This window comes from Xyrauchen texanus, chromosome 40 (assembly GCF_025860055.1).
Source record: "Xyrauchen texanus isolate HMW12.3.18 chromosome 40, RBS_HiC_50CHRs, whole genome shotgun sequence".
Lineage (NCBI taxonomy): Eukaryota > Metazoa > Chordata > Actinopteri > Cypriniformes > Catostomidae > Xyrauchen > Xyrauchen texanus.
Window position 1 is genome coordinate 32,503,795 of NC_068315.1, and position 20,505 is coordinate 32,524,299.

The 20,505-nt window shown below is 40.5% G+C and overlaps 1 protein-coding gene across 2 annotated transcripts in view; it reads left to right on the top strand.

Moving 5' to 3' along the window:
* Positions 1-7,733: 7,733 nt before the first annotated feature.
* The window catches only part of ngfrb (nerve growth factor receptor b), an 83,919-nt gene continuing 71,147 nt past the window's right edge, over positions 7,734-20,505 (top strand). For both annotated transcript variants that reach the window (XM_052112444.1, XM_052112445.1), the window contains exon 1: positions 7,734-8,061. In XM_052112444.1, coding sequence (XP_051968404.1) covers positions 8,026-8,061 — 36 coding nt within the window. In that variant the 5' untranslated portion in view covers positions 7,734-8,025. The remainder of the gene's footprint in view (positions 8,062-20,505) is intronic.

The window sequence follows — 20,505 nt, forward strand, 5'->3', positions numbered from 1 at the left end:
TGTGACTGCCTACTCCACACCACCTTAACCTGAGTATCACTGCCTCCTGTCACACCCAGATCAAGTCACGACCCATCACAAACCCCACGTTACCTCTGTATAATGGTGTCTTGTCTATCGTCAGTCTTACATAATGTCTGCCTTACCACCCTAATTGTAACAGTTTTCCCAACCTACCTGCTCCAAACCTCTCTACTACTTCCAGGGAATCTGTTGTCCATTTAAACACCACTTCCATCGAAAGCCCGACCAGCTCACAGTCCAGAGAGTTTCCCTCCTGCTACTCCCACTTTCAGGACGTATTCTGTCCCCTTCAGGCATCACAACTACCACCTCACCGACCCTGGGACTGCTCTATCGACCTCCTGCAGGGCGAACCTGTACCCAGAGGTAAGATCTACCCTCTCTCCATTCCAGAGCAGACCGCCATGGAAGAGTACATAACGGAGGCTCTCTCTCAGGGTTACATTCACCCATCCACCTCTCCAGCTGCCTCTAGCTTCTTCTTTGTGGCCAAGAAGGACGGAGGTCTCTGTCCCTGTATTGATTATCGCGCTCTCAACAAGATAACTGTGAAGTTCCGGTACCCTCTTCCCCTAGTTCCTGCTGCCCTGGAGTTGTTGAGAGGAGCGACTATCTTTACCAAGCTTGACCTACGCAGCGCCTATAATCTTATTCGCATTTGGAAGGGAGACGAATGGAAGACTGCTTTCGTCACCCCAACTGGCCACTATGAATACCGGGTGATGCCGTATGGTCTGGTCAATGCCCCATCTGTGTTCCAGGGCTTCATGAATGAGGTTTTCTGGGAGTACCTCAATCAGTTTGTCATCGTCTACATCGACGATATTCTTATCTACTCCACAAATGAAACGGTCCATCGCCAGCATGTCGAGCTAGTACTTAAGAAGCTCAGGGACCACCGTCTATACCTCAAGGCTGAAAAGTGTTCCTTTCACCTGCGCTCACTTAAGTTCTGAACTGAAGGCATCCAGATGGATGAGGGTAAGGTAGAGGCAGTGCGAACCTGGCCCACTCCTACGACCATTAAGGAGCTCCAACACTTTCTGGGCTTCTCCAACTTCTACTGCCGTTTCATTGAGAACTTCAGTTCCCTCTCTGCCCCTTTGACTTCACTCCTCAAGTCCAAGCCTAAGTCCTTAACCTGGTCCCCCTCGGCCTCCTTGGCCTTCCAACGTCTCAAAACAGCTTTTACAACGGCTCCCCTTCTCTTCCATCCGGACCCTAACAAGCCCTTCCTTGTAGAAGTAGACGCCTCCACCACCGGCGTGGGAGCTGTCCTCTCCCAACAACAGGGGAAACCATCCAGACTTTACCCTTGTGCCTACTTCTCCAGGAAACTCAACTCTGCTGAGCTCAACTACGACATTGGTAACCGGGAGCTTCTGGCAATCAAACTAGCCTTGGAAGAATGGCGACACTGGCTTGAAGGAGCTAAACCCACGACAAGCACGATGGGCCCTCTTCTTCTCCTGGTTCAACTTCTCTATCTCCTACCGCCCAGGTAACAAGAATGTCAAGGCAGACGCACTGTCTCGTCTCTATGCTCCTGAGGAGATCCAGGAAGTCCCAGATACCATCCTTTTTCCCAACATCGTGGTTAGTCCCATTCAATGGTCCTTGGACGAGGACATCGCCGAAGCAACCGTCACCGAGCCAGCTCCTCCTAACTGCCCTGCAGACAAAACCTACGTTCCCACTTCACTACGTATAATCCTCATCAATTCCCTTCACTCCTCCTTGGGTACTGGTCATCCCGGGAGTAACAGAACTCTCTCCCTTCTCCAGGACAAATTCTGGTGGCCACATATGGAACTTGACGTTCGAAGGTATCTCCAAGGATGTGTGGAATGTGCCATCTCCCGAACCCTGCGCCGACTTCCTGCAGGCAAACTCCTTCCTTTACCTGTTCCTCATCACCCCTGGTCACATCTAGGGGTAGACTTCATCACTGATCTACCCTCTTCTGAAGGTTATACTGGCATCCTGGTCGCAGTAGACCATTTCTCAAAGGCCTGCAAACTACTTCCCCTCAAGGGTCTCCCCACAGCCCTAGAAACTGCTGAGGCCCTTTTCAATCAGGTGTTCCGCAACTACGGAGTCCCGGAAGACATAGTCTCAGATCGCGGACCTCAGTTCATCTCCCGAGTCTGGAAGGCCTTCTTTTCTCTCCTGGGGGTAACCATCAGTCTCACTTCTGGTTACCATCCTCAGAGCAATGGACAGACGGAAAGGAAGATACAGGAAATCGGGCGCTTCCTCAGAACCTTCTGTCATCATCGACAAAATCGTTGGAGTCATTTCCTTCCCTGAGCTGAGTACGCCCAGAACTCACTATGACAATCCTCCACCAAGCTCACCCCATTCCAATGTGTGTTGGGCTACCAACCCCCCTTATTCCCATGGTCCGGTGATCCCTCGGAGCTACCAGCCGTCGATCACTGGTTCCGAGAGAGTGAGAGAACCTGGAACTTGGCTCACCACCACCTGCAACGTGCAATACACCGTCAGAAGGGTTCTGCTGACACCCGCAGAGCTCCCACTCCGACCTACCATCCTGGACAGAGGGTTTGGCTGTCCACAAGAGACATCAGGTTACACCTCCCTTGCAAAAAGCTAAGTCCCCGTTTCATTGGCCCCTTCACAATCTCCAAACAGATTAACCCTGTCACCTTCCAACTCCAACTCCCACCTGAATTCCGTATACACCCTACCTTTCATGTCTCTCTGCTAAAACCTCACCACCCAACTCTCTCTCTTCGCTCCACGGAACAGGACCCTACGGATGCGCCTCCCCAACCATTACCCCTAGAAGATGATCCTTTTTATGCAGTCCGAGACATCCTGGACTCCCGGCGCCGTAGAGGTCGCTTGGAGTATCTCATCGACTGGAAGGGATATGGACCAGAGGAAAGATCGTGGATATCTTGTGATGACATCTTGGATCCTAACCTTCTTTCCCACTTCCACGATACCCACCCAGATAGACCTGCTCCTCGTGGTCGTGGGCGCCCCAGACGCCGGACTACACGCCCCTCGGGAGCAGCCCCTGGAGGGGGGGGGGGTAATGTAACAGTTCAGCCTGACACTCCCAGCACTTTCACTCCACGTTCCCTCTCTCCAGAGTACTAATCACCCGCACCTGAAACCTGTTCCCTCATCAATCTGCGTCACAACATAAAAGCTCCACTCTCCGTTCACTCTTTGTCTGATCTCATACGTGAAACATAGACTCACTTACCTGCTCCTTCTCCAAGACGTTTCCTGGCTTCCTTCTAATGCTCATTGCTCCTTCGTTCCAGTTACGTTCGACGATATTCTCCTCTCCAACGCGCCGGCGTGTTTCAACGCTCCATTGTCAAGTGCCTCTGCATTACGTTCCAGTGATCGCCATTCCGGGCTCCTCGCTCATTCATCCCAGCGACTTACTACCAAGTTCTCCACTCCAACACTCAGGTGTGTCAAGGCTCATTACTTCATCGCCCCTTCATCAACCTCCTCTGATACTCACTCCGTTGCACGTCATTGTGCACTCAGTTTCTCCTACTCCCCTTTTCCCTGCAATAAACTATACCTCCGGGTTCAACACTATCTTCGAGTCTGTGGTTCTATTACACTAATACCTTTTATATTTCTATCTGGATGGACTCATTTCTTACAAAACCATTACATTTGATTGAATGTCAAATTAATCTAAAATGAAAGTAAATTCTTTATCATAAATATTCTGTGACAGCATTATATCCTTCCACATTAAAATCTGCGTATGTATGTCTGCGTATGTATGTCTGTTTGTATAATTATTTTATTTTTTTGTTAAAAAATTATAATAAAATATAATAAAAATATTGTTTGTGTTTTTTATTGTTAATTGCTTAGATTTTGAACAGCAAGAAATTAAAAGTATTTTTTAATGATGTGCACTCACATGAGATGAAGACTCTCAGGGAAAGGTCTCATTTATTCTTTATGTGGTGCTGGACACATTTGATGGAGTGTTACCATGTTGAGATCATATGACCAGCTGAATATTACTTGCTTTGTCTCAATAGTCTCCTGTAATTGGATGATTTCACTAATAAATACATAAATCATATCTGACTACAAATTTCTGAGGAAGTGCATTTCTGCAATGGCATCAGTCATGAGAACTTTTTGTTCTTGTGTGATGCTGATTCTGTGCAGCTAGGTGTAATTGCAACATAAAATAATTAGTATACCTTGTCACCCACAGGACGATGGACTTCCCCTGCTGCGTTTGAAGTGTTCTTCCTCATCAACCTTAAATATATTTTGGAAAATTTAAGCCTTGCTCCAGTACGGCTGAAACGGACTACTTGTCCTCTTACTCAATTACAGATCCAAGGTAAAATCATTACTTTCAAAGTAAATAGGACATATTTTACAGGTCAAAATACTTAAATCTTTAATCTTTACTTAACTTTTATGTAGAACAACAATATTTTCCATTTGAGAGTAAAATGAAATTAGCACAAGTCCACAATTACAGTTATTAATTATTGTGACAGGACATCTCAACAGTGACCACAACACAGTATGTAACCAATACTAAGTGGTTAAATTATACCATTAAATTAAATGTCCTTAGTTTTGAGATTATTAAAGTTCTTGATGTTTCATTAAAGGTTCTATGGATCAGTATTTTGTTTTCTGCGTTCTTGAAAGCAACAATAAATTGATAGTCTTGGTTCACTAAAGAACTAGAGAATTAAAAACTGTGGAATTAAAAAGAAATATCCCATGACATCAGGCTGTAAAATCCTTGTGGCAACCTTGATTTTTACCATTTATTCATTATCTGCCATTAGGATTGTGATTTTCAGGTTTTGTTGAGATATGTCAGGGCCTTCCTTTGAGTCAAAAGGTTCAAGGAGCTGCTTTTCCATTGGCTAGAGTCAAGAAGTTGTTCTTTCAAATTATCATACTTTATTATTTTGTATTGCTGATTCCCTTTAGATGTGCTGTGGACACTACCACAACTTCCACAACTTCATCCTCTGGGCGAGTTTTCGGTCTGATAGATTTTTTCCCATGTTGTTCTCAGATACATGTGGTGTCCTATTTTGCTCTCTCTATAAAATGACCCTCCCTGGAGTATATGTGGGATATTTCTTTTGTTGTGTTTGGATAGTTGCTTGTTCTGTGAATTTTGCTGTATGATGTTTGGATGTCACCAATTTAGTAAAGTTCTCTGTAAGTGTCAGAATGCATGAGATAGAGGACCCAATAGCAGAGGAAACACTTAAAGTATTTATTAATAACAGAAAAAAAATTGTTTTCTCTCAAACTCTCAAAAACTCTCTCAAAAAGCCCATGCGAAAGAGGGCTGGCGTCTTCCCGACACACGGGCAGAGAAGAGGAATCCACCACCGGCAATTTGTGGATGGTGAGTACAGGCGTACGGCGAACTGGAAGGTAAACACCAACTAAAAAGAAAGGGAAAGGTTATTCTTGAGTGGTCAAACAATCAGCAACAGCAAGATTATGTTTAACATCAAACTACATTAAACGTGGAACAACATTTAACAATGTAGAATGATCCAAAGTCAGACATGACAGACGAGGGGATTTAAATAAGCAGGAAACAAACAAGGGGCTTGTGACGCCTGCAGCTGAAGGTAATCAGGGTTCCCATGGAAACGCTAATTCTGCATTCCAGCGGCACCTGAAACACATGAGGGCAAAACGTAAACATGCTTTGACCAAAAACAGACACGGAACGATGATACCACAGTCCTCGTCAGAAAAAAAACTCAACATGGCAAGGTGAAAGGTCGTGACATCACTGGAAGACGCATGGAGGTAACGAGCACACGGCGGGAACCAACTACCGGACCTGTGTGCCCACACAAAGCACGTACACGAAATAAGACAGAATGATTCTGCCATTAGGCAGAAACCCAAATTGACAATGTGACAGGACCATGACAGTAAGGTTTCGTTGACTGATTATGTGGGAAAAATCCTTGATCAGTTTCTTTAGGACAAACTACTACCATTATACAAAGCTCACTATCACTATAGGGATTTCATAGAGATTTAATAAAAGCCTTCATAAAAGAGTTCTTAGCCATGAACCAAACCAACCAGCTCTGAGGTGAATCACAACAAAACAAACCAGGGTTTCCGTTAGCCATTGTGGGTGGTTGGAAATGAGATGGCTGGTGGAGTTCAGGGTGCCCACTTGTCTGTACCTTGTGATGCCACCCTGCAATATGCCACCCCGTGCGGCTGCCAATGTCACCCATGCCTAAATCCATCACTGGTGCAGTGGCATGGGGTGTAAAGATGGTGTGTGAACGTGTAGCCTACTGTTGTCCTAGGAACTGTGGATTGAGTCCATGTTTTGTCCCACTCTTTTCCCCATCCAATTTTTTATTCTTCTATAATAATAGATGCAAAATTATATAAATGTTAATTTGGTCATGGTGAATATCGAGTAGTGCAGATAAGAGTTTGTTCCGGAAGCGGGGTCTGTCTATCATACTTGTTTACTCCCACGGCTCAGCTTTGCTTGTGTGTAGATTGCACAACTGTATTAGTAATACTGTAGTTACCTTTTTTGGGGGGTAGAAACCATAGTTTTAATGCAATTAACCATGCTGTTAGTACAGTAATATCATGGTATAGTAATTATAGGTTAATTTTGTGGTTACTGTAAATTTACAAAAAAATACCATGTTGAAACCATGGTTACTATAATATGACCCAGATCATTTTTTCAAAGAAAAGTTTAAGGTTAGGTTTAGGTGTAGGGGTTAATATAGTGTGTCTGTTGGACTCCAAATAAACACAATAAACCCACTGCAGTGATGCCCATATACTGGAAGTTAGTATTTAAATATGGGTGCAAATAGTACCTGACCCTATGTGCACCAGGGTTCAATAAGTATCTACCATTATTTGTACCAAGGTTGGGGTGCAAATATACCATTATTGCATGAGGGTGCAAATAACATCTGCCATTTATATATTGGCATTTCAAAAACTTGCATGATAACATTTATATTTTTGAAACCTGAATACATTTGCTTTGACGTTAAACTCATCCTACATGTCATGTAGAAAAATTACATTGACGTGCAAAAAACACTGACTTTTTATTTATTTAATTTTTAGTATAAAAGATGCCAACCAGTTTTCTAAAGTGCATCTTTCACTCACAGGAAGCTACATATGGTGGGCCCTTTCTAGATTTACTTTCTCCCTTCTTATCTTGGAGACCTGAACTCTTTCTCGGGCCTCAAGTATTGTGCGTGATCGCCCTCTAGCGAAAAGTTTAATCACAGACCCGCTCAGAGCTGACTTTAAGCAGCAGCACGCTCTCCGCTACAGAAGGAAACATGGTTCTTATTACATTGTAATAGTTTTATGTTACAGTAAAGCCTAATGCGATTAAATGTCTGTTGTTGACACAGGAATATAACTCTATTTATTGCTGTGTATTATATTATATTATATTATATTATATCATATTATATTATATTATATTATATTATATTATATTATAGGCTTTATCTTATATTACACCAATGCCAAACTAGTTCCTACAATATGACATTTGTTTATTTTGTACTGTTATTACTGATTGGTATTGTGAGATGGGAGGGGAAAATACTCTGATTTACGAGGAGAGAGAGAGAGAGAGAGAGAGAGAGAGAGAGAGAGAGAGAGAGAGAGATGGTGAATCTTTTCAATTATATATCACTTGACACGAGCGCTTGGGCAGATTGCAGTTCCGACTGACTCTCATACATCGACCACTACAGTTTCATCTGGAAAAACCGCTCTCAAGTCCAAGAACAACAATGCTCTTCGGTTGTTTGTGAAAGTTCTCCATCGAATGCGAATAAGGACTAGAGATACTTCAGACATTGAATCTGTGAAGGAACTATGATGCTAAATGTTGTATTTTAAAGCCATAGTCAATGAGTGAATAATTAATCCGCAGTCTCTTCATCAAAGGACACACAGAAGACAAGCATGCTCACTGTGATTTTACTATTTTTACTTGGAGTGGTGAGTACACGATCTTTTAAATCAGTGTAAGCGTTTCAACCCGGCTGTGATACGCTCTACGGATTCACACCTGAGAAAGTGAAACTTTTTTTTATGTTTTAGACTATCAGCGAGTGGAGATCTGTCTATGAAGGTCTTGTTTTGAGTATTATGTTTACTATTCAAACTGTATGTCATCTCCTGAATAGTACGAAATATATTTGAGACTCTTTGAACTTTTTGACTCTTATGTGTGCTCTTAAATGCATTTCCTATTATGACTGATAATTGATTGAGTATGTCTACCTACATAACTGCAGGCATATTTACATTTGAGAGCCTAATTGCTTAATATTTTAGGTTTTCACCAATATCATGTGTTAGAGAATCATATTGTGGTCGCATGGCTTGTTTTAAAACTGATTTAAAGCTACGCCCATGTGAATAACATGATAAATGTGTTGGCAACATCTATGTCACTGCAGCATATGTCATCATGTGTCCACTATAGATACACCCACATTTTTGACATCATACACACAAAAACATGCTGCCATGCTTGGGTGCTCTGGTGGTGGCTAGGGCATTGCTAGTGGTTACTAAGCAGGACTAAATGGTTTCTAGGTGGTTGCTTACTGGCCCAAGTCAAAGGAGCCCACTCCCAAGCCTCTATGATATTCTGGGTAGGGTTGCACCAGCTGTGCACAAGGTCTTAAGTAATTCAGGATGTAATATTCAAATTAGGGGCTTAGTAACTACTAGTTAGTTTGAAACTAAGTCTGTGCTTACTTTGGTTGTACTAGCAACTATTATGTTGTAAACTCTCTGTAAAGTAATGCATAGTCACATAATATGTTGTTTACCTTGAGCTATTAATCCCCATCGCCACCTTTGTTGTAACATTTTAGCCACTGATTCTCATTCATTAATAGTCCAGGGAGGAAGCTCAGAGTTTGAGTCGAGTCTTGTGCTTGAGCCCCTCCATTATGAACAGCAAACAAAATCTGTTGACCTACATCATTTAAGGATTATATGGGCAAGTGAACTTGTGAACTCTATCTATGAGCAATAGTAATAGTGATGCTTGCCTTAGCAAACACCAGACCATTATTCCTCCAGTTATGTTGGAGGGGAAAAGTACATGTAATTCTTTTGTGGTTGCGTATTCACAATATCTTACAAAAACCCTATAAAATCTTCCAAAAAATTTAAAATATTCAAGTGAAAGAGAGAGAGAGAGAGAGAGAGAGAGAGAGAGAGAGATAGAGAGAGAGAGAGAGAGAGAACTCCATTAGCACCCATAAGCTCATTCAATTCAGCTTGGGGAGAACAGTGGGCAACTTTGAAATGTTGACAAGTGCCAACAGGTTATAAGGGTTATAAGGGAGTAAAGTGCATTCAGTCATTCAAACAACTCTTCCTAAACATCAAAGATTGAATGGTAGAACGAGACATTCTGTAGAGCTACTGGCAAAAAAAACATCTGCTTGATGCATGTATTACTTTTCTTTGTTAATCATCATTTGGTTCTTCAGTATGAAAGTGTCATGTCATACAGTAACTCCCCATAAATCACTTTGCTAATAAAATGTTGTGTGTGTGTGTTAGTTTTGACTGCAGCTTCGCAGTATAAAAAAGGAGAACTTTGGTATACTTTTCATTCCAATTATCTACACCTATACACAAGAGTTTTTATTTTATTTATTTTATTTTTTGGAAACAAGCCACAGTAATTAGTGGTATTTGCTTAGGCAAGCATTGCTACTGCTATTGCTTATACATAGGGGTAGTGATTTGAACAAAGTGTGTTAAATTAATTACTTCAAATTGTGTGGCTTTTTGAGGTGGAGAGTGCAATTACTTTTCTGTACAATAGGAATAATCATTTTTTCCTTTTGGGCATAAAAAAAAAAATCCCATAGACTTACATGAAATAAACATACCAGAGACCACAAAACATTTGAAAACCTTAAGAAAAAAGTATGTTGTTTTCTACTGAGCACCTCAGAGGTCAGGGAGGATTTGTGTTCCCTCTTGTAACTGGTTTATTCTGCGCTGGGTGTTAGATGGAAATTAAGTAAACTGTGGACATCCTTGGTTGGGTTCAACTCGTGGTTTATTCTGATATAATACAAAATAAATCCAGTCATTTATTTGTGTGAGTTCGCCCTTTTTAACATGATGTGGGGTGTGGTGGGCATGTGTTTCAAGTTCATAGAAGAGACAGAAAAAAATAAAATCAAGAAAATAATCAAATACAGGTACAGTATATTGGGGAAATATGACATACATGTGAATTAAAAATAAAATACACCTAAAATATATTTTTAAAGCAAAGATAAAATTAGATTAATTAGAGCAATGCCGAAATGGAAGAGGAGGAGCTAAGACAGGAAATCATTAATGAGCACAGAATTGCGGTCAGAAATGTAAAGGGGCAGAGACACACACAAGCTGTATTTTCATCCAAATATTTAAATCCTCATTTGAAATGCTTGATATGTGAATAAACTCTCAGAATCTGCATAAAATTGAATGCGCTAGTAGGAGATGGATTTAGTTAAAATGTGCATCGCTTGAATGATGACATGACCATTTGTAAAGCACGATGGAGCAGCTATATGGAGGCTGTCGGCAAATTGGAATAGCCATTTGAGACCTCATTATGTGAGCTATTGCACTTATTCCGTGATGTCTCCTGGCAGCATTTAATATCATAATGTACAATGTAAAAAAAAAAAATCAGTTACATTTACAGTAAAAAAAATAAATAAATAAACTTGATATTAACCTTCTGAAACGGTAAAAATCTGCTTTTTACTTTATAAAGTATTGCTAATGACTATAAAAATTACAGAAGAGCACATGCATGGCCGTAACTACCATTGAGGACACCGAGGTCATTTCCTCGTTTTTTTTTTCTTGAAGTGTCATTTCATTGGGAAGTGAAAATAGCAGACGAGACAATTATCCTTGCATCAACGGAAAGACACGAACTTGCAGATTCCGCTGACATGTCAAAACGAAAATAGTCAGGCTGTAGCGGAGTGTTCCCTAAACCAATTAAAGAACGTGACATGTGCGAGACACTGCGTTGCGTTATACCAAAAGAGTCCTGCAAAGGTGGGATGCTTCTGGCCACAAAAGAATAGTCACTTGTTTTGATAAAAGGTGAGACTGAATTACTGAAAGCTAAAGGTATTCTTTATTATTTTATGTATTGTATGTATGCATTGCAGTACAGGTTTTGTATCAACAGTTGAGTCAACTGAACTGATAATGGAAATATTTTTCTATCAATTACAGTTAGTGGTGAGAACCCAAGTCCATTTCAGAGGATGCATACACACTAATATAGTATATTATATAATATAATTTAGTGTACACTACAAATGGATCTCCACCATTTCAGAGGTTGCACAAGAAGCCACAAATAGGTAATATTTCTACAGTTCACACCCAGATAGAGGAAAACACACACACACACACACACACACACACACACACACACACACACACACACACACACACACACACACACACACATGTTGGTCTACCTATCATTATGAGGACTTTCCATAGACATAATGACTTTTATACTGTACAAACTATAGATTCTATCCTCTAAACCTAACACAACCCCTAAACCTAACCCTCACAGAAAACCTTCTGCATTTTTACATTTTCAATAAATCATTGTTTAGTATGATTTTTAAGCGATTTGAATTATGGGGACACTAGAAATGTCCTCATAAATATCATTTATAGCATAATACCCTTGTAATTACTAATTTGTAACTTACAAAATTGTCCTCGTAAATCACAAAAACACGCGCACACACACACACACACACACACACACACACACACACACACACACACACGGTGCACAGTTTGCACATGTTGTTATTGAAAATAAATGTGTTGTCAGCCAAACTTATTTCTCAAGTGTTTTTTTTTTACCTCGGTATTTGAAAAATCCTGGTTACGGCCTTGAGCACATGATGACATGAAGTTTAACAACAGTGGCTCTTCCAGAAGCAATGACAAATAAACAGAAATTGTAATAGTGCCGTAAACATTAACTAAACTAAATTAAATATAAAACAGAACACCCCAATGTTCGTAACTGATATAAAAAATTTTTTTTTTACTTTTACCATAAAATATAATGAAATATGATGGGTCATGCAGGGAATTGTGGGAATACCCAATTATTGTTTTTACTGTAATTCTAAATTACATGTACTCTCATGTTAAACAATGCAAATTTTTACCATAAATTATAGGCTATTACAGCAAATACAACTCTCCCCAAAGCAAAAAGTTTGTTCAGCTGTTCCATGACAAAAAGGCAGGCTCCATTAAGATAATGCACATTAACAGTTCATGTAAATGCGAGATGTTTAGAATTTTCTTTACTCTGATTTTAAGAAATGCGCTTTAAAAATACAAAACATTTTGATGGATACCCAGCTACATACTATGCACAGACTTGGTTACATTAGGCAGCCTACTTATTGAACATTTTGTGTAATTCTATAAATGAGAAATAAATGTGTATTTAAAATATACCTTCATACTTGTTGCACTTGCAAAAAGCATTCCCTTGCACTAAATCAACCATGGTTTAACTGTAGTAATATTACAAACCATTGTGTTTTGGCAGTAGCCACAGTTTAACGGTAGTAATATTGTAGTAATCATGACAATAGTTACCATGGTTAACCATGTTGTTACCATGGTTTTATCACAAATACCATGTTTAAAGTATGATTACTGTAGTAAAACCATTGGTTAAGTTTCATAAGGGTTAACGGTAGCACTTTATTTTACAGTACTGTTTTACATTTACATACAATATAATTACAACAACTACAGTAATTACTAAGTACAAACCCTAACCCTAAACCTAATCCCAATCCTAACCTTAACCCATATTAAGTACATGTAGTTACCTAGTATTACACAGTACTAAATAAAATGACTCATAGAATAATATGAAACCATATTTTGCATTGTCGTTTTTTTTTTTTTTTTTTTGTCCTTATATCAATGGCATTATTTAGCCTTTTTTGTAGCCTACATTTGTGGTAAACAAAAGTATATGTCCACACATATATCACCACATGAAGTTGTGGAAAATCCTAAATAAACTTGTGCAAGTTTTCTAATGAGGTCAAAGTTGTAAGAAGACACAATTTTATTTGATTTTGTTGGTTTAGGCTATATTGTTTAATTTGCTCACATTATACATTGTCAGTGAGCATCATATTATCATTCTTACAATACAAATGAATACATAAAAGTTAGTGCTGGACAATTTTACACGTTAATTTCTGCAATTAAGATTTGTAGTTTTATGCGTTAAATTAAAGCAACTAATGCAGTAGTTTTTTTTTTACTTCCTGGATCTTCAATCGATAGGAGAAAGGTGTCTCGAGTTGTTCCTGGCAGGCTACTCAGCCTGATGTAAAAATAAAAAAAAAAACATTATTCTGCTTATAAAAATCTTCACTTTGGTTCTGCTGAAGAAAGAAAGTCATACACATATGGGATGACTTAAAGGTAAGTAAATCATAAGAGAATTTCTTTAATTTTTTGGGTGAACTCACCATTTAAGGGTTGTGCTCTTTTGACTGGTATAAGCAATCTCCTAGCAACACCCTAGAATCATGGTAGCAAGCACCACTCACGTTTTCTTTAGAAAATGCAAAAATCTAGTCGAACTACATCATTATTTCACAATTCGTAAAAAACAGATTTGCCAATCACACATTTGTTGTTGCTGTTGGTGAATGCATTTCATTACGACCCATTCTTAAGTTTATTGGCAGTGATAATAAACATGTTGTGAAATGTTATGCTGACATTGTTCACAGATCTGCTTGAACAAAACTGCACAAGTTACTGCAGCTTGGCTGTCCCTGTCAGGATTAATGCTGACTGCAAACAGGTTTTGTGACACGCGTACTTGTTTATGACCCTTTACACATTCCTAAACACAGTAATGACTGAGCCACATGGTTGTGAATAACATTTGTACAATGTAGCGTACAAATTATGTCTGGCCAAAGAGTTAACTTATAAAGACTTGGGCTGATGTACCTTTGGTGGGCTGTTAAACATTACCTGGAGCTGGAATGCTGCTGTAGGGGTGTGTTTGTGTTTTTATGTGTGTGAGGAGGTCAGGGGGTGTGAGGGACAGGTAAAAACCAAGGGAATGTTAATTTGTGCTTGCCCCACCTCTTTTCACCCATCACTCTCATTGCTCCAGCTGACTCACAAACGGCTTGAGGGGATCGTTCTCTCTCTTTCACTCTTTATCTATCTCTGTCTTTCTTCACACTCTTTTAAATGTAATTTCTTACACCTGTGTCAAACAGTGCTGCACACCACACACTCAGCCAATCACCTCTTGGGATCATCATCCGCCCTCAGAAAACAATTCAAGCGCTGCTTCAGCATGAGGATAAAGGCGCGGTCACAGTAGACTTCGTGCATGCACAATTACTTTGGACAACACAAAGAATATCAACAGTATATAAACAGGATGTCATGCTCTAGGTGCCACTTGCTCCACCTACGAATTGCTTACTTATAGATTTCTTTAAATATTAATCTGGGTTAGGGGAACTTATTTTAACAACAGAAAAAGTTACACACTTAAGGTTTGATGAATAAAAAAATCACAGATAACAATTAATATTAACCTCAAAATGTTAAATCGGCCTCATGTTATCTACTACACTTTCTTGCAACACTACAAACTAAGCAACTTTGAAGTCTGGTTTCCTGGTATTAAGTCAATCTGAGACATTCTTCACTTGGTCAAAGACAAACATCTTTTTGCAATACAAATTTGCATGTCAGAATTCACCAATTTTGTACTTTGGTAAGCACTCTCCGTAGATTCATGCATTTAGGCACTCCTTTGTTTGCAGTTGCATACATATGAATGGAAGTGGGTGGAACACAAAACGTAGAGTTGTGGTTACAATAGAACAGTAGTTCTCAACTGGTTTTGCTTCAGGACTTTACAGATTTTACATTGGATCAAGTGACAACCCAACACAGTACCAAAAATGCTTATATTACACAATTATAATATCCTAAAAATATTTACATACAGTATATTGATGTCATTGAATGACATTGGCCTAACAATAAAAATACATATAGCTAAATAGGCAATTTTATACATTTTTATAAATTCATAACAGAACTGTGATTTACCTGTGAACTGGTATTTAATTTTGTCTGGGTTGTATTTCTTTTAATCTTGCATATTTTGGTCTAATTTGGCTAGCTTCTAGATTAATTACTGTAGTTTGATTTTGCACAGTAATTCAGGAGGGAGGTGTCACCATTGTGACTTTTTGCCTAGATCATGAAAACGTCCTTATCATTCGTTTATCACCTCAGTTCGGACGATTCCATATCAGGTTCGACAATATTCTGATTTACTGCATGTGCAATGTTTTATTTTACTTTTAAATGCATTAGTTTAGTTACATTATACTATCATATCAATATATGTTTTATCCCCTAACCAAACCCCATTCCTAAGTCTAACCAATTCGCAATAATATAAAAAGATGAATTACAGATAAATTTAGTCACAATTACTTAAGTTACATAACACTGTTGTATGCTGTAGATATTTTGGAGCACCTAACCACACTCATAAACCTAACAAATTATCAAAAATTTAAGACGTAACAAGCAAATACAAGTACAGTCACAATAGTTTTTTTAAAAGACAAAATTATGACAAAAATAACAAATAAGTATTTCAAATGACTCAGGCTCCATTAAAAGTCATATGATGTCACACGATAGCTTCTTGTGAGTGAAGTCGAATCTCATCCAAACATTTGCATGTCGCAGTTGGTAACCAGGTGAGCACTGGAAAGACAGGGAGACAATTGACTGAAAACAGCACCAAACAAAAACTGACAGAAAGGGAAAAAACAACACTATACAGACAGAGCTAAGAATCGCTCAGCGTGACTGACGCATGGGAATGCAAAATGATCTGGCACAGAACAGCAAGCACAAGGGAGTAATAAAAGGAAAGGGTGATAAGAGACAGGTGGTGATAATCAGGATAATGAGCCGCCAAAGTCTGCGGGGAAACCCAGCAAAGCCGGCATACACGTGGCGCCTATAAACATACAAGGCACATGCGAGAAGAAACATGGACCACAACAGTTCAGACCAGAGATCCCGACATAATACTATTCAATACTAAATTTTTTATCAAGGAAACATCCCTGAACAAATTTGGTTACTCCTTCCATATTTATTTATGCAATACAAATGATTAATCTTTGTTATTAACCTGTAATATGCTTCCCTCATCTAATTTTCTTTCTTCCATGATGCACAACAGTGATTTGCCTGTTATAATAATTGTTTGGTTTGGGGTTTTGGTAAGGGTTTACACATTATGGTTAGGTTTGAGGTTTGGGTTGGGGGTTAATCTTACAAAAAATCACAAGAATGCTTGTTCAAAACTAGGGATGTCCTGATTTTTTGGAGAATGAGTACAGGTACCAATACATCCATTTCGGTACTACTTGCTGATAAGTTACCTGTTTTTTTTGTTGTTGTTTTTTTTGTAGTGTTGTTGTTTTCAAATACAATACTGTGAGACTGATGATTTGCATACAGTGTTTAGTACCATTCAGTAACTGTTACTTAAAAGACATCATCAAAAAAGTTATTTTTAGCTGTCACAAAATGATAAAAAATTACAAACAAAATTCACATTAAAAATTGGATATAATATAATCACTATACACAAAACCAAGAGAGCTGACCTTCTAAAGTTTTTGGTTTCATTAACAGTAACTCAAAACTAATTATGTTAATAAATAAATAAAATAAGTTATTTTTTGCTCTCACTTTATTATAAATGATCAAAAAATCACAGAAAAATCATAATAATAACCAATATGTAAAGGCTTTCTACCAATAAAGATTATTTTTCAAATGTAAGGGCCAGGTTTTTTTTTTTACGAACATAAGCATTCATGTACCTTACCCTCCCTCTCAGAAGCACCACCTGGTGCTGCCAGGCGAATCGACCTGTGAAGACAGTGGAAATCATCAATCAGTGAGGGATCCAGAATGTCCTGGGCTGGGACCCAACATCACAGGTTCCGGACTAAAGACCTTGGCAATGGAAAAGGGGAGAGTTTGTGAGTAGAGGTATTGAGTGGGAGGTGCTTAGTGGACAGCCAGACCTTCTGGCAAGTGACTTAAACCAGTGGGGCCGTACGGTGTAAATCGGCATGGGCCTTGGTGCAGTCCCTAACCTAACTTAGAGTTTTATGGGCCCGGGCCCAGATCTGATGACAGCGTCTAACAAACAGCAAAGTAGATTGGACAGCTCGGGACAGAACGGATGCTCAGGTCTGGGAAAGATCCTAGAGAGCATGTCAGGTTTAGCATTTTTGGAGCCAGGATGGTATGAAATCTTAAAATCAAACCGCCCGAAGAAGAGTGCCCAGCTAGCCTGATGGGAATTGAGCCTTTTATCAGATTGGATGTATTCAAGCTTTTGTGTTTGGTCCAGAAGTCCACAAACATTTTCTTGGCTTCCTCCAACCAGTGATGCCACTCCCCCAAAGTCCAGCTTGACCACCAACAATTCCCAGTTACTGACACCATAGTTCCTTTCGGCCTGAGAAATACAATGAGTAAAATAGGCACAAGCATGAGTCAAACCATCAAAAGGGGACTGTTGTGACAGGACTGCACCAACAACCACCTCTGACACATCTACTTCCAACACGAAGTGTTATTCGGAAATAAGTTTGTCAAAGGTAGCTTGAGATTTGACAGATCACACAAATGACTCCTTGATGGAAGTAAGATCTGTCATGGGGCAGCAACTTGGCTGTAATTCTTAATGAAATGTCTATAAAAGTTGGCAAATCCCAAAAACCTCTGCAGGGCCTTGCGGGAATAAGGGATTTGCCAACTTGCTACAGCACTTACTCTGCCACATGAATTTCCTCCGAAGAGTCAACAATCCCCATGAACGGAACTAGCTGTGTGTGAAACTGAATCTTCTCCGCCTTAACAAAGAGCTGGATCTCGAGATGTTTCTGGAGGACCTGGCAGATGTGCTGGGTGTGTTCCTGGAGAGACTGGGAGAAGATCAATACATCATCCAGGTACACAAAGACAAACCGATTAACCATATCCCGCAGCACATCATTCATCATTGGGCATTGGTCAAACCAACAGGCATCGCTAAATATTCAAAATGCCATGTAGGGGTGTTAAAAGCTGTATTCCATTCAACCCCCTCCTTCATACGCACAAGGTTGTAGGTGTTGTGCAGGTCCAACTTGGTAAAGATGGTCGCCCCCTGCAACAACTCGAATGCTGAAGACATTAAAGGTAAAGGGGACAAGTTTTAGATGGTAATGGCATTCAGCCCCCAAAGGTTGATACAGGGGCAAAGTGATCCATTCTTCTTATCCAGAAAGAAGAAACCTGCGCCAACTGGCGATGAGGAATGATGGATGAGCCAGAGACTCCTTGATGGATTTCTCCATGGCCTCCCTCTCGGGGCCCTACAACGAAAACAGTCAGCTCCGTCGTGGAGAAGTACCTGGCAACAGATCCACAGCACTGTCATACGGGTGATGTGGCGGGAGAGACGCAGCCTGCTGACAACCACCCCCCACCCCCCATGTCATGGTAAACTGCCAGGACCCCCATCAAATCTGGTGCTTGACCTTAAACACAGGAGAAGATGAGACAGGAGAAGGTGTTGCTCTCTGACAATTATCAAGGCCAAAGGGGCTCCATGAGGAAATGGTGAATGGAAATGGAAATTGTGCTTTACTAATATATTTATGCATTTGGCAGAGGCTTTTATCCAAAGCAACTTACAGAGCACTTATTACAGGGACAATCCCCCTGGAGCAACCTGGAGTTAAGTGCCTTGCTCAAGGACACAATGGTGGTGGGTGTGGGACTTGAACCAGCGTCCTTCTGATTAACAGATAGCAGATTACCAGTTATGTGCTTAGACCACTACACCACCACTCCAGCTCATCACACCACTCCATACTAATCAGGGATGTCCCAAGATAATGGGAGTGAAGAGTGACCTGATTAACTAAAGCCCAATCACCTCCTTATGACAGAAATAAACAGACTCACCAGAGCAGTGACTTGGTTAATAGTTTCCAAAGTACGTCCCCTGAGATCGCTGAAAGTCTGTGAAGATGTGAGATTACGGATGGGCAGGCCCCACTGGACAGCCAAGGTGGAATCAACAAGTTCCCCTCGGCCCCAGAGTCAATAAAAACAGAGCATGAATGATGTATATCTTTCCTATGAAGCATGGCCGTAAGGAGAGTATGAAAAACAGGGGCTGAATCAACAGACATTGCATTCACCAGTAAGCCCCTGTCTATGGATGTGCAGTGGCTTTTACTGGGCAGTTCTTGGAAAAGTGACTTGGTTTCCCACAGTAGAGGCAAATTCTATTTGAAAATTGGCTAACCGACGTTGTGTCTCTTCCACAGGCAACCGAACCCAGCCAACCTGCATGGGCTCCACCTCGGATGAATCCAGCGGAAGGGGCGGAGAGTTGGAATTGGAGATGCCCCAAGCATCAGCCGAGCAGAGCAGTCGACACTGCTGATGAAGAGCCAGGGATTATCAACCCGAGCAGTGAGGCTTACAAGGTCTTCAAAGCATGGTGGTAATTCCAGTGCGTAGATTTCATTGTGGATGCGATTGGTGAGCCCATGCAGGAAGCTGTCTCATTGTGCCAGTTCATTCCAATCCTGCGAGAGTGCGAAACTTGATAGCGTAATCCATGACCGAATGCTTCCCTTGACTAATCTCACAAAGTTGACAGGTGCAAAGCTCCCTGCAGAGATCGGACAAAAACCTTCTTCATCTCCATAGAGAACTCAAAATAACCTACACAACAAGGAGCCTAAGCCTCCCAAACAGCTGTTCCCCACTCACGAGCCCATCCTGTCAGAAGGGTAATGGCATAGGCAGTCTTAGCTGGGTCGGTGGCAAACGCTGATGGCTGCAGTGAGAATATCATGTAGCATTGAGACACGAACGGTTAGCACGCCTTTGGGTCGCAATCATAGGGAGCTGGAGGATTGAGTCGAAGATCAGATTTCCACTTGGCAGGAGGACTGGCAGGGGGAGGAGCAGGGGGCACTGCGAGATGACTGGATTTGGCTGCGCTCCATAACTGCCACATCTGCTCTGTGAGTTCAGAGAGATGTGCCTTGCCATGCCGTTTCAGTTTTTATGTTTTTGATGACAGTTTCATACCTCCGGAAAAGCAAGTTGCTACATAACCCAGTGTGATTATACAGCCGCAAAAGGCTGCAATTAAATAAATTAAATATGCAGTTTGTATGTGCTGTGTGCTGCACAGTGTATAAGTGCTCTGTCCTATGTCATCTG